This window comes from Stigmatopora nigra, chromosome 10, assembly GCF_051989575.1.
Source record: "Stigmatopora nigra isolate UIUO_SnigA chromosome 10, RoL_Snig_1.1, whole genome shotgun sequence".
NCBI lineage: Eukaryota > Metazoa > Chordata > Actinopteri > Syngnathiformes > Syngnathidae > Stigmatopora > Stigmatopora nigra.
In genome coordinates, this window is record NC_135517.1 from 319,179 (window position 1) to 340,465 (window position 21,287).

The following is a 21,287-nucleotide window of genomic DNA, read 5'->3' on the forward strand; positions in this document are numbered from 1 at the left end:
ATTTTAATGGATTGAAATTTGTAATGCAAAATGTTAATTTTTTTTAGTATTTTATACATTACAAATGATGTATCTAAGTCAACTTGAGCTCCAAAGAAGCAAAGACTAGAAGTCCAATGTTTGAAAAAGGATTTTGTCACGTTTGCTTGACACTAAGAGGACACACGTGTCTATTTTTGTGGCAGCGGTGAGTCGGGCCAGGACGCGCGTGCGTACAAATGTCCTGGCATCAGACCGGAAACGCGCGCGTGACGCCTGGAGATTTCAGTCGCCGCACAAATTTGACAGCTAGGAAGCCATCCAACTTCAGTGGACAAAAAAAAAAAACAGAAACCGCAATCATTAAACAACAGTAAAAATCCATCATTTGAGAAGTGTTTCCATTTGAATTTGCCATTTAAACCAAATAAACCTATCGGGATGTTCCAATATGATCTTTTGTTCTTTTTTGTTTGCTAAAAGAGCTTTGGAATCGGGTCAAAAAATGGTCCTGCACAAGAAGCTTGAGTCAGGGCCTACATTCTGTCGGATTTGAGGCAGGGGAGGCCCAATCTATTTAGAGTGGGAGGGGCCAATGAAGAAACAGCGTGTCTTAGACACTCCAAAAAGTACAGTTTGACAAAGACGACCCAAATAGTAGCTGCGTGTACTCTCAAGGGATGTGAGTACGCAGCTCAGACGCCACGCTTGTGGAATTTGACAGGTGGACGCCATTTTTAGAACATCTGTCATCTCACACACGCACGCACTCGCATTCGAGCCTAGTGTACACAAAATGGCCGTGGCATACATTGTACACGTGTGTGAGTGTGTTTGTGCTTTTGAAGGTGTCTCCATTTGCACATGACCCCCACCCTCCAGCACGTGGCCCCGCCCTTCCCCCCCCCCCCCCCCCGCGGCTATTTAAAGGTGGCCCCCACGGAGCCAGCGACGATCCGCCAGATTTGGAGGCCGATCGGAAAGGATCATCGGGCCTTAGCGGGAGATTTCTTTACATCCTCTGGTCATGAGCGCGGGCCACAAGGAGCCGACGTCGCCGACCGCGGGCGAGGCCCGAAAAGAGCCCCCGTCCTTCAAGGGCGCCGTCAGAAAGGTCCGCTGCGCCGCGGCGGTGGCCGGCCTGGCCAAGAGTTGGCAGGGCTGGGCCGAGCGGCACAGCGACAAACAGGACTCCGCCCCCGCCGGGTGGGCGCCCTCCTCGGTCGAGCGGGAGGACGACGACAAAGAGCGCCGGCGCGCCTTCAAGGTGGCCCCCGCCGCCGCCCCGCTTTCGGAAGATGCCATCCGGGGCGTCTCCGTCTCCAGGACGGTCCGACCCAAAGTCAGCGAGCGGGGCGGGGACGCGGTGGAGGCCATCCGCGGCAAGATGGAGTCGGCGGAGCCCGCCCGGGAGAGAACGCCCTTCCTGGGTAACGAGTCGCCCCAGCGCAGGCGGCAAATGAGGGCGCTGCGGGGGAGCGGCGTGGTCGGCGAGCGCAAGAGCGCGCTGATGGACGCCAACTTGGGCTCCAGGAGCAGCAGCTTGGAGACGGAGGACAGCGGGCTGGGGGACGAGGTGGAGGCCGTCGTGGACATCAAGTGTCCCAAAGCCGGCTGCAAAGTCAAGGTAGCGGAAAAAATGGGGGGTGGGGCATATTGTTTGGGGCGGGGTCCTTGAAATTTGGGGCCTGCATGGCTCAGCTAACGTGACATAGAAGCCGAGTCCCAACGTGGTGTAACACGTGCGTGACTCCGTAACTCTGTAATGCCGTCTGGCTATGTCCAAAGCGATCGGGCACGCCACTCCGTCGGGCCATTCCCCGAAAGGTCGACGTGACGACAACCACCGGCGGTAGGAAAGAGCCGAAAGCAAAGAGTGACGTGGACAGCTGCGTCCACCCAAGCTAACGTCAAACCGGTCCACGTGGTTAGCGTGCGTGACATTCCGTTCCACCGTCTGCTAAAAGGACACTATCGACTAGTAATGACTAGCCACGCTAACGAAGCTTTCGCCATTTTTCCCTGTGGGGAAGTCCCACAAGCTAGCAGAACGGAGACGGGGACACCCTGAATGGGTGGCTAGCCAAGCACGGGGCAAAGTTCAAGCAATCGTAGCTAGGAGCGAGTTAGCATCCAATTAACCTGGTGACAATCATTCCCCCAGAGGCCTAACGCTAAGCTAACGCTATCCCTCAGGTGACGACGAGCGACACGGGCGACATCAAGAGTCGCTGGCAGCGCTGGTCGGAGGAGCACGCCGAGGGCCAGCGCCTCAACCCCTTCAGCCAGGACTTTGACTACGACTACGCCATGAGCCTGCGCCTGCGCAAGGGCGACAGCGGCTACGGACGCCCCAAGGAGGGCTCCAAGACGGCCGAGCGGGGGGAACGGGCCCACCGCCACGTGCGTCGCGAGATGGAGGAGATGGTGCGCGTGGTCGGCGACGTGGGCTACCGGGACCGACGGGGTCGGACGGCCGTCACCTTCGGCCGACTCTTCGACCGCTACGTGAAGATCTCGGACAAGGTGGTGGGCATCCTGCTGCGCTGCCGCAAGCACGGCATGCTGGACTTTGAGGGAGAGATGCTGTGGAAGGGCCGGGACGACCACGTGGTCATCACCGTCAGGGAATGACGACCACGTGCGTCCGTCTCCGGCACCCTCGGGAACCGACGCCCTCTTTGCGCCCGTGTCGGTAATGCCGCCGGGTCTCGGGGCTGTACGGAGACGGACTGTGTAGATTCATTTTGGCAACCGCGAATCCTCACCAGGGTCGCGGGGCGTGCCGGAGCCTATTGGGAGAGACCCTGAATGGGTGGCCACCCAATCACAGAGACAAATAACCAACATGACTCATGGCTAGAGACAATTTAGCATACAAAATAGCCTAGCATGCATGTTATTGGGGATGTGGGAGGGGGTGCCGGAGCTTTTCCCAGCTAATGAACGGCCAATCATAGCTAGGGGCAATTTGGAGAGCTAAAGTAGCCTAGCATACATGTTTTTGGGGATGTGAGTGGGGTGCTAGAGCCGAATTTGCAAATGATTCCAATGTTTACAATGCAGTGGGAAAAGCAGCAACCAACAAGTTACTTTGAATTGATTGTGTCTTTCTTTGTACTTTATTTAAGCCCAGTCACAAAATGTGCATCCAAACATTCAATGAACAAATTGAAAGAAAATCACGCTCGCTCGGAATAGCGTGCGTGATGCTACGTGCTGGGAATTTTGGCTAAAATCCCAAGTTTGACAATCGGGTGACATTTTCAAGACTTTTAGGAGCAGAAAAAACAAAAACAAAATCATCAACAAAGTGACGCTTACAATTATTGTGGTGAAATGTTTGGAGTCCAAAAGACGTTTGTGGCTACATTTGTGGCTAACGTCCAGTGACGTCATTAAAACGCTCATTAAAAAGTATAACAAATTGTAAACGGGATTTTTTTTAAGAAAATGTTTTGGCACAAAACTTGTAAATATTGGAGAGCAAACACACCCAGTTCATTCGCTGCCGACGAACGACGTATTTATACAATAACGTCTACATTTTTTGCATTGTTAAAAAAAAAGCTGTGTTTAGTAGGAGGACCAAGCTACAGGCTAACGTGTTAGCGCAAGGGAAGGAGGGGCGAGGGGGGTGTGTGACTTTTATTGCTTGTGTCAATGACGGACGGCTTTGTACGATATTGTTAAGGAATGGTGACCATTGGAATAGAGTTGATTTAAATTAGTCCCTGCAGTGGCGCTAATGGCGAACCTGAGGCCGGAATTTGTACGGAAAAAAAACAAACAACGAAAAGAGTGGCTTCAAGACGCCGCCGCAAATTCACTCAACGCTACCGTGGACAGGAAATAGGACTACCAAAATAAAGGCTGAAATGATGCTTTTCAATGTTGACCGTCGCAACATAAAAGTGTTTACAATTAAAAAAATGTATAACGATGCCAGTATAAAGTCATCTTTTTAAGAGAATAAACTTTAAAGTCACAATATTACGTGATTAAAGTCTCATGCTATTAGTTTGAAAGAGTCAATTTGTCATATTTGCGTGAGGAAAAGGATAAAGACGTACACAATATTAGTTGAATAAAGCCATATATTGTAATATTATGTAATTAAAGTCTTTGTATGTATGGATGCATTGAAGCTAATTTGGCTAAATGACCTTCTATGCGCTATAAGTGAACGATCTTAGCTTAGCAGCGAGCTAAGGACAAAGTATTAGTGTAATTCCTTCTATTGATTATAAATTGGCGCCTAAAATCTGTTAAATTAAGGTTGCAATTATACGGGAAAGCCATTCTAACACGCAAGATGCTCTCAATACTAAAATTTAATTTAGCAGAAGCGCTACGTAACCTAAATAGCGGCTAATTTAGCCACGTTAGCCTGACTACATCCACACATTTTTCTTTAGTACTGATAATAATACTATTGATTTATTTTGGTAGTGCTATTTTTGTACCTTTTTGGGCCCTCGCTCGTACTTTGCCGCGATTATCTGTATATTCCAAGTCCTTTAAAATAAAAAAAATGCTACGTTGTGTCTTGCATGCATTTGCTAGCGGCTAACGCGACCAGCTAGCCAACCTTTGGCCCGCCATGGGAAATATTTACAACCAAATTTCTTAAAGTGCCCTAAAATGTAAATGACGACGAAATGAAGAAAGACACTTGCTGGTCAAAGTTGGCACGTTAGCGACGGTTAGCGACGGTTAGCGGGTGGCTCAGAACTCAAAGAATTATTCATTATATAGCGAAGAGGACCAAAACGCCAGCGGGTTTAAAAGACGAGCTCGCTAAAAGCTACGTGAGGTCTCGTCCAATGAAAACCCACCGCCAGATTGGATGAAAATTAGGGGAGTGTACATTTCACGCCGTCAGTGCGAGGATTTTTGCTAACGCTAGTGCGACTTTTTGGGTGCAAATTTGGGTTTTAGAATTTTTTTTGGGGGGGGGGGACTGTTTCATGTATACATTTTAGGATTTAAACCAAATGATTATTGCTAATTATTTCTTCCTTTGAATTGTGATAAGGATAGGTTATATTATTATATATTAATATATAATATATCATATTTTAAACCTCAACAATTGCGCAATGTTTTGGTTTTTTTTGACATTGTTTTGTTGTAGAAATCAGTTGGATCGATTGGTCAAGTTTTGATCTACAAGTGCAAAAAAAGTGTGGCTAATTTTCCCTTTTTTTGTTGCTAGCGCGCTGCTACGCTAAGCTAACGTATGCTACATTCAAAGAAGACTTGATTAGGATGGAGCGTGGGTATATATACAAAAAAATGTCAAAATGTGGGTGACAAGCAGCTCACGTGGGCACGTTATCAAAAAATAAATTCATAAATAAAACCAGTTCTCAAACTGGGGGTCCACTTCGTTGTTTTTAGAGTCGAATTTTGTAAATATAGGTTGAAATTTGTCACATTGCGGCAGCTCCCCCGGTTTGAGAAGGGCCAGAAAATAAAAGAAAAGGGCGGAAGACGATGGCGAGGACGGACGGACGGAGGGAGGGACGGCGTTGGATCGGTCCGTCCGTCCGTCCGTCCGTCAGGGTCGCTCGGCGCTCTCCAGCGACATCTGGGAGGAATGGCGCAGGAGGGGGGCGCTGCTGGGCTCCACCGTGGACGAGGTAGGGAAGAGCTTGTACCAGCCAATCACGGTGCGGCTCAGGTCCAGCTCCTCCAAGAGGATGCGGGCCACGCCCATGAAGCACTTGCGCTCCATGCGCCCGTAGTTGCCCCACACGATCAGCTGCCCGCCGTGCAAACATCACAAACAACGCGGTTGAGCTTTTTGCTACGCAAATTGACGCCGGGGGGTGCTGGAGCTCATCCCAGCCAACGATCGGACACCCTAAATTGGTTGCCGGCCGGCCGGCCAATCGTACGACGAGCCACGCTGGAGCTCATTTAAATTGCGCTCCTGAGCCAACATGGCCGACATGTCCGTGTTGAGGACAAGAAACAAAAGGTTTTGGGAAACCAGGCCCCCGGTCCGCCATTTTGGCTTAAAAGGGGATATTTTAGGCTCTTTCATTTTAGTTTCCATTGACACTTGACGCTCTAGAAACGTATAACTTTGGAGATATGAAATTTAGCAAATATGCCGATTATGAGGATATTTACACAAAGGTTTCAAGGAGGCCTGCTGGTAGATGCACCACATTTGTGCCAATTTGCCACCACACAAAAAGGCCAACAGGTCGCAGCGAGTCGGCCATTTTGGATCAGAGTGGACATTTTAGAGCCGGGCTTGGAAACCACGTTGAGCCATAAACAAAAACTTTTTTTGTCATTTTACTGTTTTTAAAGTCCAACGCTGTTGCTGATATTGAGAGTTTGCACGAATTTAAAAAAAGATGATTAAAACGACAAAGACGAACGACGTATCGGTGTGTAATTAAAGGGGATTGGCTTCTACGGGGTGCCGGGTTTGAGCTTACCTGGACCACCTTGCCTTGCGGACTCTCGGAGAAGACCAGCACTTGGTTGTAAAGAGGGTCCAAGGACTTCCTGGCCGACTTGGTTTTCTTCTTGGCCACGCAGGCGCCATTTTCCAGCAGGTAGACTTTGATGTAGGCCGCTGAGCAAAACAATCCAAAAGGGAATAAATGAAAAAAAAAAAAAAAAAAAAAAAAAAAGCCATTAGCTAGCGTCCGGCAGCACAATAAAAGCATTTCAGGTTATCCTCTTTATTTGTTTTAATGCGCCCTTTATCCTTTTGGGCCCGCTGGGCTTTCTTCTTACGCAACGGCGCCGCGTGGCGCGCGTTACGCAACCAACGCAAGCGTGCCCATTTTGGACTATTTGCCGTATATATATATATTTTGACGCACCGGGTGGCCCCTTGGAGCCCGCTTTCATGGTGAGTCCTCTGGCCTGGACCACTTCCACCTCCAGACCTCCGTTTCTCTCCATCAGGCCGATCTCCACGTCACCTGGAAGGAACACGTCGCCGCAAAATGTTTAATTAAAAAAGAAGAAATTGATATTGTACTAGGCCGGGGGTACGTATTTCTGTTTTTATTCATTTCATTTAGCTTTTATCCGCCTTGTCTTCATTTGCACATGTATTAAACATCCTGTGGATCATACAATAATGATTCATGGTATAAAAATGGAGATCATAATGGCTAAAAAACAATAATCCCTCCAATATGGCGTTTATTAAAGACCAGAGGTCACCCTATAGGATATTTAGGTTTTTTTCCTTCAGTGCTAAGTCGTAGTAGCAAGAGTGGCTTCTGTTTATGAGTTTAAATGTGGATTTTCACATTTTTATGAACTTAAAAAAATAGTCCCTCCTGGGTTTTCTCTGGGAGCTATGGGTTCCTCCCACATTCCAAAAACCAATCAAATAGTCCCAGAGTACAAATGTGAGCGCGCCAGAAAGCGTCCTCCTCCATTGGGGACCACACAAATCTGATTGTTCCATCTTTTTTGGGTCCCGCCGCTCGCCGCTTTCAGACCGCCGCCAAGCTGCCTATTCTGGGATGCGCGCCATCACGTAACCGCGCAAACTGGACCCGCTTCCGTCGGCGTGTTTTGGCCGAGAACGCCGAGTTTTTTTGGGCGACCCACTTTCCGCGGACGGAGAAGGGACGGACGGTCGCTAGGTAAAGGACGACGACAAGACGGTGCAACTCACCCATGGACGTCATGGCCAAGGTCTGGCGTCCCACGAACTGGGCGGGTCCCATCCCGTCCAGGAAGTCGCTGAACTGGGTGTCGGAGGCCAGGCACACGCCGCTGTAGTTGAGGCTGCCAAAAAGAAGAGGAGAGAGAAAAAAGAAGAAAAAAAAAAGACAGTTAGCCGGCGCCAAATTCACGGCGTGATTTACCGGCGGGTATTAAAGAAACGGGAGCGGCTTTTTTTAATGAAGCGCAAGTGGTCGTCATCTCGTGGCCGAATCATTTAGCGTCTCGCGGCGATCCAATCACTTAGCCGGCCGGGATTAGTCCGTGATGCTAACGTGGGCCTCTTTCAATATTTCACCTTTGCATTTCAAGGAGCTCTGCCACTAGCCGACAAATAGCGCAAGATGGCTACTTCAGACCCCAAAAAATGAAACTTTGGGTGGCGTTTCAATGGTAGATACAGGGGCAGATTTTTTTTAATTTTACTAAATAATAAGCCCTTGGCAATCATAAAAGAGACCAAAATATCTTTAAGCCAAAATATCGGACATGGACATTTCCTCTTGAAGATAATGGTGTCAAAGTGGCGGCCCGGGGGCCAAATCTGTCCCGACGCCTCATTTTACGCGGCCCGAGAAATTAAATCACGAGTGCATGGGGCCAAATATTCCGACAGAAGGAAAAATGTCCAAAATGTCCGCATTGGAGCAGAACTTTTCCCTTTTTCTGAGTTTTGCAATGATGGAGCGGCATGCCAAATTTCCCAGTGGCAAGGCAGAGCGGCCGCGGGCTCTGAATCAGTGAAAGACGGCACCCCCGCGAGCGGACGGCATCCCGTTTGGTAGCGCTCGCGATCCGTCAAAAGCGTTGGCGGCGGCGGCAGCTGGCGGTAATGAGGTCAGACTAGTATATTGGAATTTTATAGATAGATGTGCTGTGAATTAATAATGCGCTAAGTCTATCAACATTAGCCCAGGGAGTTATTACGGTTTTAGATGATTACGCCGCTGCCTGCGGGATTAAGCTAAAAAATAAATAATACAAAAATGACACAAATAGAAAAAAAGTGATGATGTCACGCATTTGCAAGGTGATTTTGGATTGACTTTTCATGATGATTTCTAGCAAATATGATGAGATATGACTGGATTTGTCAATGAAGGTCGAGCGCGCAATGCCTTCTTGACTTGTTCATTTATTTATTTATTTATTTTGGGTGATTGTGCAGCCCAGTGGTGACAGAAACGTCCCCCAAATTTCATTTTGCCACGTCAAACTAGCTTGGGGGCCTGAATGAATAATACAATGGAGTCCCAGACATTTGTTCCCCTAAGGGATCTGGAATGAAACCTTGAAAGAAACATGGTGGATTTTCTGCCAGGCCTTTATTGGGCCTTTTTTTCAGGTCTCCCGGTGACCTTCCACGTCCACAAAATGGACTCTGGCTAAATTGAACGGGCTTCGGGAGCCGACTTTTCAACGCCTGCCGAAAATACGTCAATAATCACTTGAAACCAAAATGGCTGGTTTCCTCTTTCTTTTGGGTTAATGCTTCAAGAGACTTTTTTGTAAGCCCGACGTTAACGGACACGTCCGCCGAATTTCACGGCGCTACGTTAAACGGGCTTTGGGGGCTGAATTTTTTAAAGTGGGTTAACGAGTGTTAAACCGACAAAACCAATAGTAATTTTTCACTTGAATCAAAAATAGCTGGCTTCCTTTTTCTTTTTGGATCATACTTCAAGAGACTTTTTTGTAGGTCTGACGTCAACAGACACGTCTACCAAATTTCACGGCGCTACGTTAAACTAGCTCTGGGGGCTGAATTTTTCAAAATGCGTTAAGGAGTGTTAAACCGACAAAACCGATAGTAACATTGTCACTCGGATCCAAAATGGCCGGCTTCCTTTTTCTTTTTGGGTAATGCTTCAAGAGACTTTTTTGTAGATCCAATCATAATAGACACGTCTGTCGAATTTTACGCCGCGACGTCAAACGGGCTTCGGGGGCTGAATTTTTCAAAGTGACAAATGACAACGGTATGGTGAATTGCATCCAAAATGGCGGCGTGGGACTGACTTTCCCTCGGAGCCGTAGCTGTTGACGCTGTCCTCGATGGACTCGTGGCTGGCCTGCCTGGGCGTGCGGCTGGGCATGTCCACCGCCAGGCCCGTCTCCGTGCTCCTCTGGATGGCGCCCTTGGACTTGCGCCCGTCCGGCTCTGTCGGAAGACGCCATTGGCATTAGTGGACGTTACATTAGGAGCTTTTTTTTGCTTGGACGTCTATCGCAGTCAATGGCAACCATGTTGATTGAAATCCTATTTTTGGGGGCGCACCTGTTGGCCCCCTCCTCTTTTTCTGGGTCCCAACGGAGGAGCCCTCCTTTCCTCGCACGCCATTTTTTACTCCTGACTGTTTTGGGTCGCCCCACCCCTTCCTCACCGCACACGGGCCCCGCCCCCTTCCCCAATACCGCGTCGGGGGCCCCCCGAGAGTCGACGGGCCCCGAAGCGGCTCGCTTTTCCCCGTTTTTTTGTTTTTGTTTGCCAAGAAAGAACAAAAGGAATGTTTTTTTTTAGCCAAGAAGCTAACTGCTACAAAGCTCATTTGAAAGGTTAGCATTGGCAAAAAAAAGTGCCAGATGGAAATCCTACTCGCCGACTTTCTATCGATGTTCGGTGGCTTTCCGTTCATTTTGGCGCATTGTTTTGAGCCGCCAATGACGGCGGTGAACGTCCAATCATGAATATTCATTCCATCTCATTCAATGGAAAAAAAAAAAAGGAACAAAAAATGAAGAAAAATGAAAAAAACAATGTCAAGGCAGATTGGACATAAAGAGTCGACCGGAAGACAAAAATATTAATCAAAAAAATGTATATAGTTTTTTATCTTGTTTTGGTGGGATTTTGATTTTAATTGCAATTTTTTGCCAAATTGTACATTTTTGCAGTTTTTCCTCATTTTTGCTGAAAAACAAATGTCATGACGAGTTCATTTTTTTTTTTGGAAAAAAATGAACTGAAATTGTCATTGACGCATGGACGGATAACTTTTGGCACCATTGACGACGACAGACATCCCGTTTGTACGGACCCCCGGGGGGGGGGGCTTAAAGCCACGGCGTACGGGACGTCCGCCGTCGTCTCCGAATCGCTCGTTCTGTCTCGGTCAGTCACTCACCTCCGTCGTCCTCGTCGAAGGAGTTGACGCAGGGGAAGTAGACGGCGAGCGCCTCGAAGGAGGCGGAGAGACTGATGCGGCTCTGCGAGCGTTCCATGTAGAGGCCGCCGCCCCCCCCGCCGGTCCCGGCGGCGGTGGCGGCGGCGGCAGCGGCCGTCGCCTTTGCCGCCGCCGCCGCCGAGCCCAGGTCGGCCGGCCTGGCCAGGCGGGGCTGCTGGGCATTCTTCACGCGGAGTACGGCACGCGGCGTCTTGCCCGCCGGTGGTGGTCGGCCGCCCCCGGCGGCGGCAGACCCCCCAAGCCGCAAGGGAAAGGCCGCTGGGCGACGGGAGGGCGAGGGCGAGCGGCCGCGCCGGCGCCACCTCTCATAGAAGCGGCGCGCTCTGACGCCGTCTCGGGAGAGACCGGAGAACTCGCGTCTGTCTCGGGCTCATCTCGCTCGTGGGGGGGGGGGGGTTGACGGGACAGCGAGCTGAGGGAGGGGCCGTCAGTCTATGAGAAAGAGAGAGAGAGAGAGAGGAAGTTAGGGGCGGGGCTACAGATCCCATTGGCCAGCAGGCTCTGCTTACGTAGCAGCCGCTTTTTGCCCCAAAACACAAAATGTAATCTTTCATCCAAATCAAATCATCCTTTGAGCCATTTGAGACATTTGAGCCATTAAAGCCCCCCCCAATGAATATGTGCCATACAAATTGCGGATAAATGTGACTTGGATTTTGCCACAAACTACTAAAAAAGGGACACAAAATCTCCATCTTGAAATTCATGGGACAAATAGATCATAAGGATGATAAAATATGATCCTTATTTGACCTTTTTTATGCTCCAGAGATTTGGAGCCAAGGAATATTCTTACATTTGCACGATAGAAATAATCACATTGACATAACACGACATGATTATGAGATTTTTTCAATGAAGGCTGACCCTACCAACATGGCCGCCAGCCTGAAGCTAAGGCCATGCGATTTAAGCCAAGTTAACGCACGTGGACGTCCAATCCGTTTCGAGCGGGAGACCGGGACACACGTTCAAACGTATCGGACGTCTACTTGGTCAATGGCGGCCAGCGATTTGACATCATCTATTTAAAGAAATGAGCTACCAGCAACATGGCTGCCATCTTGGTAGAGGCCACCAAAGCTCTTTTGGTACTTTGCCACTTGGCTTGGCCACTCGCAGTTGTCCAATCTGTGGTAAGTGAGAGGGTTGGTGGCTAAACGTTTTGTTCTGCCGGCGTCGTCCGAGGAGTAAATCGGGCGCCGGCGCTCAATTATCAATAATGGGAGGGAATCAAAATGGGTCGCTGCTTTTTTGGACACTTTAACCTAGTTTTTTTGTTAAAAGTGGGCCGAGGCCTCCCACTCACTTTAAGTAGAGCGACTTTGTCTGTCCCGACGTCTCGTCGCCGAGGTCTCGGAAGACGCCGCGGGTCACTAACGGGAGCACGTGCGGCGCCTATTAAAGAAACAATGGTTTTAAAAAGATGGATTTCCCACGCTAGCACTCCATTGATTATCGATTTGGGGCCAAGCGCCAGAACAAAACTGGGACATCTGGCACAAATAGCATTGCCCCGATAATATTTTTGGCTCCCCATACCGAGTCCGATTCCCTGGCTGCCTGCCGTTGGTGTTCATAGACGTCCAATCCTTACTTACTAAAAGACAAATGGAATGGATAAACTCATTGAATTTCAAAGCAGAAGCACGAGAATTGACACATTGGACCGTAAATAAAGGTTAAAAAAATAGTTATTTTCCTTATGTGAAGCATATAGTTTGGAGTTCAAATCTATTTCAAGAATCAAGCGAGAAGAGAGTTAATAGACGGAAACTTTACTGACACCTGGTGGCTAATTTGACAAACTGCATCACAGATGCAATACTATATATTCTTGTATAGTAGATCTTAAAAATGAAAAAAAAAATACTTCATTCTCCGATCATCCAAGTTTTAATATATTAAATGTAAAAATATACATATAAAATAACTCATTATATCCAACATGAATAGAATATATAGAACGTCTACTTTTTAGTCTACAAAATACCCAGAGAAAAGCCACACAAACAGCAAACTCCACACGGGAAGGTCAAGAGCCCAGCGAGAATCGAACCCTGCATCTCAGAACTTTGAGAAAAAAGTTCTGACTGTTTTTTTTTCTGATAGGACCTTTGAAAATAAATAGGTGGCATCCCTCCAGTAAATGCGCTTACTTTGAAGCAGCCCATCCTTTGCATGAGCGCAAAGTGCCGTGGCATCCAAATCTATCAGCTGACACCACGATGAACTCCCGTCTGAGAGCAGCCTTGGAGACAGTTGCCATGGAGACAATCGTACGTCATCTTTTTAAGTGGGGGGGGGGTGCGCCATAGAAACCAACAAAATGTGTTTCATGTCAAGTTACGGTAGCAAATGGAGGCCTGAAGCTATAAATTCACATTTTCAAGTCAAGTTTTAAACCAGGATAAAAATTGGCAGGCAGCTTTTCAAAATAAAAATCGGGGAAAATAGCAAGGTTTTCAAAATAAGGTATCAAATTTTCATCTGGATATTGCTACATATTGGTATTGAATGCACACATGTCACCAGAGTGAAAAGTCATTCCATTTTTTTATTAGCAATGTATTGAAATAATGTAGGTAAATTGCATTAAGAAATTAATTAAGATTAATAAAAACCATTGAAAAAAAACTAAATATATCCATCATTGTTTTTATATGAATATCATTAGTATTATTCAGTGAATAGATGGTAATTAGGTTCAAACGAAATTCATTTAAATATGAATTCATTCAAATGAAATGAAAATACTATTTTTTAATGCATTATAACAAATTAATGACCAAATCAGGTTTTATGCATGATGAAAATTTGGAGTTAGGTTTACAGTTTTTATCTACACATCTAATTCATTATTACTATATGAGAATCATCCAATGTGTTCAATACATTCACGTAAATACGTTAAAACATTCAAATGGAAATTAAAATGTAATTTATTCAAATATTCTTTTGGTGAGGAACAAAAATAATAATTACAAAGTGTTTAGCAATATTTAGATGAAAATATGAGCCGAAAAAAAGTCTCCATTTGACTGGGTTCAATTGATTTTTTTGGAATAGAAAACAGTGTCGGCGAAATAGTCAACGGTTGCCATGGCACCTCGGACGTCAAAGCCCCTGCCCGGTTGCGGGGAAACCCCTCGGCGCAGTCGCCGCGGAAACCGGCGGGGGGAGGGTGGGGCTTATAGGAAGCGGAAGTGTCAGCGCAGGCGGAAGTGGTACTGCCCTGAATACCCTGAGCAGCCAGAGGAGGACGGCTCGATAAAGCCTCATCGGTCACCGCGGAAAATCGGCAACTCTCGTACCTTGGAAACGTAAGTGGACCCCAATCAGACGCTTCCCCCATCCCATCGGAGGTCCCGCCGCGGAAGGGGGCCCGGCAGGCCAAGGCTCGGAGAGCTATGGGATCCAAGCACCCTCCGCTCTCCGAGCTTTCGCCGCCTCCTCCTCCTCCGTGGCGGAAGGTGCCCATTGTGGTTTAGGGCTTGGTACTCGCGAGCCCGTTAGCATTTAGGCCGAGATCCGCGCATATCTTCGCCGCAGCAGCTCTCCTCCCCCGCGCGGGGTGGGAGTCACCCGCTACCGTAGCCCTCTATCGGCCCGATATTTGACCGCAAACGTGAACCCGCGTCGTTTCGTCGTCGTCCTCGGCGACGCTTCGGCGACGCTTCGGCGACGCTTTCGGCCCACAGCGCCGCTTTGCGTCGACGGGGCCGACCGGTACGACTTACCCCGGTTCGGCGTTCTTGGTCCTCGGCCACCGCGGGGCTCGCTCGCTTGCTCGCCGTCGTCCTCCTAGCCGTGATGCTCGGTCGCGGCGTGGGCTAACACCCCCTCGTTTGCTTGGAGTTCCCCCTCCTCTGAAAATTAATTTCCTCGGAGTTCCTTTTGAGGCCCTTTTGGCGAGTTAAAAATATAAACGTCTTTAAGCGAGGCGGCCGCATTTTTGTATGCGGCTGAGCTGGACGGTGCCTGGGCCGCTGAATGAGCGGGGGGCGGGCGTGCGCTCGTGCTAGGCTAGCCACCATCTTAAAATTCCACAGACGACGACAACGACGAGGGCGGAACTACCAGCAGGCCCCGTTTACGAAAAAAAAAGGCTAGCCTGCGGGGACGCTCGGCGTAGCGCCGCAATTCCACGTCCTCGGGCGACAATTTGAAACACTTTGGTGACACTACGAGTTGGAAGTAAGCCAATAGTTGGCTACGCCGTCCTCCGAAAATGGAGCTATGAGCTTGCCTGGCTGCCTACTTGGCTGACTGTTAGCTCGTTGGCTAGCTAGCTGGCTAGCGTGGCCGCTCCATTGGAAGGCTTTATACTCGTTTAACCCTTTAAAGGGCGAGTGGCTATTTTGACTCATTTAAGAAAGGCAATTATAATAAGATTATTTTGCGGTCCCTAATTATTTTTGATTAAAACCATATATAGATAACGTAAAGAGAAATTTAATTTATAAATCTATTATCGTTTTTGGTCATTTGAAAACGCATTTATAAGTAGATTCTTTTGTTATGACTCATTGTTTCCCATCAATAGAAATACAGATAACATGTCGTTGAAGAGAAATAAAATACACTTTGGTTATGACACAATAAACCACTGACAGATGAATCCCTTATTAACCCTTTGTAGGACAAGCTATGATTTTTAGTCATATAAAAAGCTAATAAATTGTTAATTCCTAGGCAAATTGGAAAAACATTTATATTTTTCAAAATAAGAGATGAAACCGTATGGATTCTCTACCAACCTAATCTTAATTCGAATTATGGCCTGAAACACAAACACGCAAGATTTTTTGAGGGGAGTGTCGGGGAGTGTAATAAGAAGCCGTAATGGCGGTAAGTGGTGTCAACTTGACACTTTGCGCTATTTTTGTGGCAAATGCACGACTTTAGCACCTCTGCTCAAACGTAGCATGTCTAAAAATGGCGACCCACTTTTGCCCGTTTTAGCGCCGGCGGCGGCGGCGAACTAGAAGGTCACTGACGACGTGGAACGACGGCCTTTTACTCTTCTTTTTTTGTTTTTGTTATATTAGCGGCGAGATGGAAAGGACGGACCTGGTGCAGAAAGCCAAGCTGGCCGAACAGGCCGAGCGCTACGACGACATGGCGGCCGCCATGAAGCAGGTGACGGAGCAGAACAAGGACCTGACCAACGAGGAACGCAATCTGCTGTCCGTGGCCTACAAGAACGTGGTGAGATTTCCACGGGAACGCTAATGTGCGTCGGTTACTTCCTGGTTGACGTGAGGTCACTTCCTGTTGTTTTTAGGGCAGTTCTGGGTCCTTTCCTGTTGATTTCAGGTCATGTTTTGTTCCTTTTAAGGCCATTAGCTGTAGTTTGGGTTTGCTTTTTGGGCATTTCCTGGACACTCTCTGCTGCTTTAGGACATTTCTGGCTCACTTTAGGGTTTTTTTTTATGGCACTTCCAGGTGGCTCACATTTTTGGTTCATTGCCAGGTGATTCCAGGTCATGTTTTGTCACTTTCTGTGCATTTTGCCTGAAATTTGAGGGCATTTGAGGTGGTGACTTGGGTTGGTTTTGGGGTCACCTGCTATGATTTTTGGTGGCATCTCCTTGTCACTTGGGGTGTAAAATGGCTCAGAGGGGTCATTTTGAGCATGGGCTCATACGCTTCTTTGGGGGTGAATGGTCTCAGGTGGGGGCCCGGCGTTCGTCTTGGCGTGTCATCTCCAGCATCGAGCAGAAGACGGAGGGCAACGAGAAGAAGCAGCAGATGGCCCGCGATTACCGCGTCAAGATCGAGGCGGAGCTCAAGGAGATCTGCAACGACGTGCTGGTACGTGCTCACCCACGGTGGTCATCTATTTTGTGATTGGTCCTATGGAAAAGATGTTGTGTCCCTGTTTGTAGAATTTGCTGGACAACTTCTTGATCGCCAACGCCCAGCTGGCAGAGAGCAAAGTGTTCTACCTGAAGATGAAGGGCGACTACTTCCGCTACCTGTCGGAGGTGGCGTCGGGCGAGGACAAGAAGGAGACGGTGAGCAATTCCCACCAGGCCTACCAGTCGGCCTTTGACATCAGCAAGGGCGACATGCAGCCCACGCACCCCATCCGCCTGGGCCTGGCCCTCAACTTCTCCGTCTTCTACTACGAGATCCTCAACTCTCCGGAGCAGGCCTGCACCCTGGCCAAGCAGGTGAGTCGGCGGGCCCGGTCGTGCGAGCCGGCTCCCCGATCCGCCGTCAACCTCCCCTTTTTCTCTTTCGTTCCCCGTTTTCAGGCTTTCGACGAGGCCATCGCCGAGTTGGACAGCCTGAACGAGGACTCTTACAAAGACAGCACGCTCATCATGCAGCTACTAAGGGATAACCTCACGGTGAGTCCAATTTTCCTGGAAGCAATAAGATGGAGTTTGAGCCACACCCCCTTGTTGTACGCAGCTGTGGACATCGGAAAACCAGGGCGATGAAGCAGAGGCCGGCGAGTGCGAGAACTAGTAGCGACCGACGCCCCACCCGACAGCCCCGCTATTCTTCTTCTTCTTCCTCCTTTATCATGCACACAAACGTTCATTCCTTCTTCTGTAAAAGAATCCGCATGCCCCCCCCTCCCCTTGGCACTCCACCAGCTCCTTTTAGAACCTTCTGGCCCGTCCTTTCTCACTAGGAGGTTGTTCTTTTTTTTTTTTTGTTTGTTTGTTTCTCTCTTTCTGCCATTTCTTTTCAATCTTTCTCATTTTTCTCGTACCTTCCCAACTTCCTGTCGGCTTTGTTAGTCTCGCCCACTGGCTGCTTTTATTCCACTTTAATCCAAACAAACAAGAAAACTAAAAAAGGTTATTAAACTGTGTGTTTATTTTCAACAAAGATGCTCATGGCTCTTATTTGCGGGTCGGAAAATAAGGGGGGGGGGGGGTGTTCTTCCAAAGGATGGCCAACTTGGCAAAGACACCCCATTTGAAGAATAAACGAGTAGAGGGAATGGGGGGATATATCGAAATATCTTGTTGGCCCTAACTTTGTACAGAACTATTGCAACATAAATTGAAAAAAAAACTTGACAAATGACTTGCACATGACCAAAATAAGGTTGCAAACCAATTGATTAAACAATATTTTACATAAACTTATATGGCTGAGTGTTGAATATTTTAGTTTGGAATTCTTGAAATATTTTAGGACTTTTGTTACGATTCAATCACCAGCTGTTGGCGATAATTAACTAATATGCTAGCATGTTCGCAGGTGGAATTGATGAGAAATCCAACAGTGGCAGTAAACTAATGTTTGCAAATGAAATTGTGTCCGGTTAACTGATATGTTGAAGTTGTAACTTTACATATTTTTTTTAGCTAGCTTGCTAACAATGTTTTTTTTTTGTAGGATAGACAACGCATTTAATCTGTTACTGAACTCGTTTAAATGTAAAATGGCTGCTCTGAGTAGCTTTTTTTTCTCTCTGCTTCAATCAAAAGCACCCTCTGACTGATTCATTTATTGTAACGCAAATATCATCCAAATCCACTGGCCCCCCCGGCGGCCCTTTTGTCTTTTCCACGTCGCCGCCAAGCGAACGGACGGCGACAGAAGTAACGCCTTTCAAAATGGACGCAGCCAACTCGCTTTCCGACGGACAATACAACGGAAATAAGTTACGCAAATGACAAAGGAGAGACTAAAAGTAGCGCGTCGGATGGCCAAAACGCAGGAAAATTACCCTTCAGGCACTGCGGATCGGGGGGCGTCGACGGTTCACTTCTTACGGTTTCTGGTTCTTTTCTTCTTCTCCTGGGGCGGCGGCGGCGCCGCTTGCTGTTTGGGAGCTTCTCGTTGGACATCCTGCAGCATCTTGACGGCGGCAGAGTTGCCGGGCTCCACCTCCAGGAGTTCTTTCAGGTCTCGGACGCACGCCGTCGTGTTCTGGAGACAAAAATATGCGTTCTTTTCTTTTCAAAACCCATAAAATGATATTTTGACGGGAGTGCGAAATTTGCCTTTACCTGGAGCTCTTTGTAGGCCTGCGCCCGTCGGTAGAGCGCCTTGATGTTGGCGGCGTCCAGAGCCAGCGCCGCGTCACAGTCGCGGACGGCCTCGCGGTAGCGCCCCAGAGCTAGATAGCACAGCGCCCTGTTTCCGCGGGAACAAAAAAAAACAAGTTAGTCGACGTCCGTGAGCCGCCACGCTTTGGGTACCCACCGATTGGTGAAGGCGGCGGGCTCTTTGTTGTGGCACAGAATGCTCTGCGTGTACTTGTCGACGGCGGCCACGTGCTGGCCTTGCTTGACCAAGGCGTTGCCTTGCTCTCTGAGCGCCCCGGCCCGCCGGGCGCCCTCGGCGGGGACGTCGCCCCCCGCCGCCGCCGTCGTCGGCGTTACAGTCGGCGCCGCGCGGCTCATCTTCTCGCGGACCGCCAGGGGTACCATCGGGATGGCGGGGAGTTTCTGGCGCCACGCCGGACCGTCCGCCTCCGTTAGCGCTTTGGTCATCCTGAGGAACGGTGGGAACCAAGTCAAGCGTGTAGTCATGGTGCGGGGACACACGAGGGCGCCGTTTCCCAGCCCGCAGCGACTCACCTGTTGGCCCCATCGTGCGCCGCCACTATGTTGGCGTCCAGCTGCAAGACCGTCTTGTAGTCCACGTAGGCCTGGCGGTAGCGCTCCTGGGCCTCGGACGCGGCGGCCCGGCGGAGCAGAGACTTGACGTTGAACGGTACCAACTCCAGAGAACTGGCGGGGGAGCGGAAGCGGGTCGTCAACACAAATCGTTGGACGACGCCGGTCCGACGGCTGAAGGAAAGCACGTGGAATAGGCGAGGTCAGCGGATTGGCGCTTACTCACGTGTTGCAGTCCTTGGAACACTCGGTACAGTTTCCTTCTTTGAGGTAGCTAGCGGCGCGGTTGGAGTGCAAAATGCTCAAGTCCTCCACATTTTTGGGATCTGAAAGAATGAAAGGCAATCAAACGCAAGCAAACCTCGAAGTACGATTCATGGTCAAATGAAAAAAAAGTCGCAGGAAAAATTGAAATAAAGAAAATTGTGTTTAAAAATATCCGAAAACTAGAAAATCCTCAATAATAAAACGAATCAGGGGAAAATATATCAGATAGTTTATTTGACAATATAATAGCAGATATTTTTGAATCAATTAAAATCACTCTTTGAAAATATGAAATGAAAAAAAGATGAAACTCCCTTTTCCTTCATTTGATTTTGAATACTTTTGTATTCCATTTTTTATTGTTGTTTGTCAAGAGCAGGTGAGTGAGTAGGTGACCAACATGTTTTAATTCTGCCTAGCAACGGTATATGTTGCCTTCGTGGCACCTCGGGGGAAGGTCCCAAATAATGTTTTACTTGAGTTCATTAGTGGAAGTTGAATGATTATAGTAGCAATGTAATAGAGTAGATAGAAAGGGAAGTCTACTCACTCGACTTGTGCAGCTCGACGATAGCCAGGCTGTAGAAGCGGGTGGCCTCTCCGTACTGGCCCGCCTTGAAGAACTGGTTTCCGGCTTGCTTCAGTTCGTTCCACGACCTCGCCTTCGTTTTCTGACTCATTCTCGCTTCCCTGCTTTCGGGGAATTCAAAACTCAGTTCACGCGACAACTATCTATCTTCCAAAATATGCGTCTCAAATCACATTGGTGAACATTTCCAATTCATTCAGGGGAAACAAATCCTAATTCCTAAAACGAGACCAAGAAATGCTCTGTCAACAAAACAGTAAGCAATTTATAACAAGGCGCGTTTTGTGCTGTGAAATAAGAAAAAAAATCATGTCAAACACGGCGCGTGAATTCACATGTAGCTATGTCATGCTAACCATGACCAGTGTTTTCCTAATGTGAGCTAACCCGAATGGAAGCTAAGCGACACACTTCCGGTTGCGAGCTAGGCTAATACATACATATAAACGGAGCCTAAAAGCTAATCTACGCGGCCCACTTCCGCTTGCTAGCCTAGATGGGAGCTAACACCGGCGTGCAACCGTATCACTCACCGGCTTTCGCGGTGTCTTCGGCGGGGAAAGTTGACGGGCGGCGCGTTACGCTTAAAATGTCCTTTATTGGGAAAGGTGGAGAATACAAAGGCATTCCTCCAAGGGCTTTTTCTTTGTTTCTACCTCCTTTCTGGTTGGGAGGCTGTTGTTCCGCCTGAGGTGCTAGCGCTAAATGCGGCGAAGAGGGGGGCGATCGTCCGGAACTTTCCGGCCGGCTGTGCTCACTTGTCAGCGGGAGGACGATGACGCTTGTGACGGCTCGAGGGGGTTGGTTCTTCTCACGATGCGTTCTCGTGCCATGGGAAATTAGGAGTATGTACTACTTGCGGCCTAACGACGTGTTTGAGGGGATCTATTATGAAAAATTGATTTTAATCAATGTTTATAGTAAATAGTAAACATTCAACTCATGGTTCACCATAGACGG

At 48.3% G+C, this 21,287-nt stretch overlaps 4 protein-coding genes across 5 annotated transcripts; 2 read left to right on the forward strand and 2 right to left on the reverse strand.

The window, feature by feature from the left end:
• The first annotated feature begins 920 nt into the window (after positions 1 to 920).
• abraa (actin binding Rho activating protein a) lies at positions 921 to 3,619 on the forward strand. Its single transcript, XM_077727283.1, has 2 exons — positions 921 to 1,606; positions 2,176 to 3,619. Exons 1-2 carry the CDS (start codon positions 1,007 to 1,009, stop codon positions 2,611 to 2,613), a joined length of 1,038 nt encoding a protein of 345 aa, XP_077583409.1. The 5' UTR covers positions 921 to 1,006; the 3' UTR covers positions 2,614 to 3,619.
• rims4 (regulating synaptic membrane exocytosis 4) lies at positions 3,079 to 11,243 on the reverse strand. The gene is made up of 6 exons (XM_077727288.1): positions 10,818 to 11,243; positions 9,712 to 9,853; positions 7,643 to 7,755; positions 6,831 to 6,932; positions 6,438 to 6,577; positions 3,079 to 5,746 (listed from the first exon to the last, which is right to left on the reverse strand). Exons 1-6 carry the CDS (start codon positions 10,912 to 10,914, stop codon positions 5,543 to 5,545), a joined length of 798 nt encoding a protein of 265 aa, XP_077583414.1. The 5' UTR covers positions 10,915 to 11,243; the 3' UTR covers positions 3,079 to 5,542.
• A 2,803-nt stretch (positions 11,244 to 14,046) lies between these two features.
• Positions 14,047 to 17,726, forward strand: ywhaba (tyrosine 3-monooxygenase/tryptophan 5-monooxygenase activation protein, beta polypeptide a). Its single transcript, XM_077727287.1, has 6 exons — positions 14,047 to 14,200; positions 15,929 to 16,088; positions 16,554 to 16,694; positions 16,769 to 17,056; positions 17,141 to 17,236; positions 17,301 to 17,726. The coding sequence occupies exons 2-6, from the start codon at positions 15,936 to 15,938 to the stop codon at positions 17,355 to 17,357; spliced, it is 735 nt and encodes a 244-aa protein (XP_077583413.1). The 5' UTR covers positions 14,047 to 14,200; positions 15,929 to 15,935; the 3' UTR covers positions 17,358 to 17,726.
• A 502-nt stretch (positions 17,727 to 18,228) lies between these two features.
• On the reverse strand, positions 18,229 to 21,116 carry tomm34 (translocase of outer mitochondrial membrane 34). Of its 2 annotated transcripts, none has more exons than XM_077727286.1 (7): positions 20,861 to 21,116; positions 20,289 to 20,431; positions 19,698 to 19,797; positions 19,433 to 19,585; positions 19,056 to 19,346; positions 18,860 to 18,986; positions 18,229 to 18,779 (listed from the first exon to the last, which is right to left on the reverse strand). In XM_077727286.1, the coding sequence occupies exons 2-7, from the start codon at positions 20,416 to 20,418 to the stop codon at positions 18,612 to 18,614; spliced, it is 969 nt and encodes a 322-aa protein (XP_077583412.1). In that variant the 5' UTR covers positions 20,419 to 20,431; positions 20,861 to 21,116; the 3' UTR covers positions 18,229 to 18,611. The 2 variants fall into 2 exon arrangements, with proteins under 2 accessions (XP_077583412.1, XP_077583410.1); XM_077727284.1 differs by having other exon boundaries at positions 20,289 to 20,428; positions 20,861 to 21,115.
• Positions 21,117 to 21,287: the final 171 nt, after the last annotated feature.

What these genes read in the sequence shown, in the direction of transcription:
- abraa (XM_077727283.1), top strand. Translation starts at nt 1,007, where the DNA reads ATGAGCGCGGGCCACAAGGAGCCGACGTCGCCGACCGCGGGCGAGGCC. An exon ending in AAGCCGGCTGCAAAGTCAAG is followed by an intron (nt 1,607 to 2,175) that starts GTAGCGGAAAAA and finishes GCTATCCCTCAG; the next exon opens with GTGACGACGAGCGACACGGG.
- rims4 (XM_077727288.1), bottom strand. Translation starts at nt 10,914, where the DNA reads ATGGAACGCTCGCAGAGCCGCATCAGTCTCTCCGCCTCCTTCGAGGCG. An exon ending in CTTGGCCATGACGTCCATGG is followed by an intron (nt 6,933 to 7,642) that starts GTGAGTTGCACC and finishes TGTTCCTTCCAG; the next exon opens with GTGACGTGGAGATCGGCCTG. An exon ending in GGGCTCCAAGGGGCCACCCG is followed by an intron (nt 6,578 to 6,830) that starts GTGCGTCAAAAT and finishes TGTTTTGCTCAG; the next exon opens with CGGCCTACATCAAAGTCTAC.
- ywhaba (XM_077727287.1), top strand. Translation starts at nt 15,936, where the DNA reads ATGGAAAGGACGGACCTGGTGCAGAAAGCCAAGCTGGCCGAACAGGCC. An exon ending in AGATCTGCAACGACGTGCTG is followed by an intron (nt 16,695 to 16,768) that starts GTACGTGCTCAC and finishes CCCTGTTTGTAG; the next exon opens with AATTTGCTGGACAACTTCTT. An exon ending in TACTAAGGGATAACCTCACG is followed by an intron (nt 17,237 to 17,300) that starts GTGAGTCCAATT and finishes TGTTGTACGCAG; the next exon opens with CTGTGGACATCGGAAAACCA.
- tomm34 (XM_077727286.1), bottom strand. Translation starts at nt 20,418, where the DNA reads ATGAGTCAGAAAACGAAGGCGAGGTCGTGGAACGAACTGAAGCAAGCC. An exon ending in TGTTCCAAGGACTGCAACAC is followed by an intron (nt 19,586 to 19,697) that starts GTGAGTAAGCGC and finishes CTCCCCCGCCAG; the next exon opens with TTCTCTGGAGTTGGTACCGT. An exon ending in GCGCACGATGGGGCCAACAG is followed by an intron (nt 19,347 to 19,432) that starts GTGAGTCGCTGC and finishes ACCGTTCCTCAG; the next exon opens with GATGACCAAAGCGCTAACGG.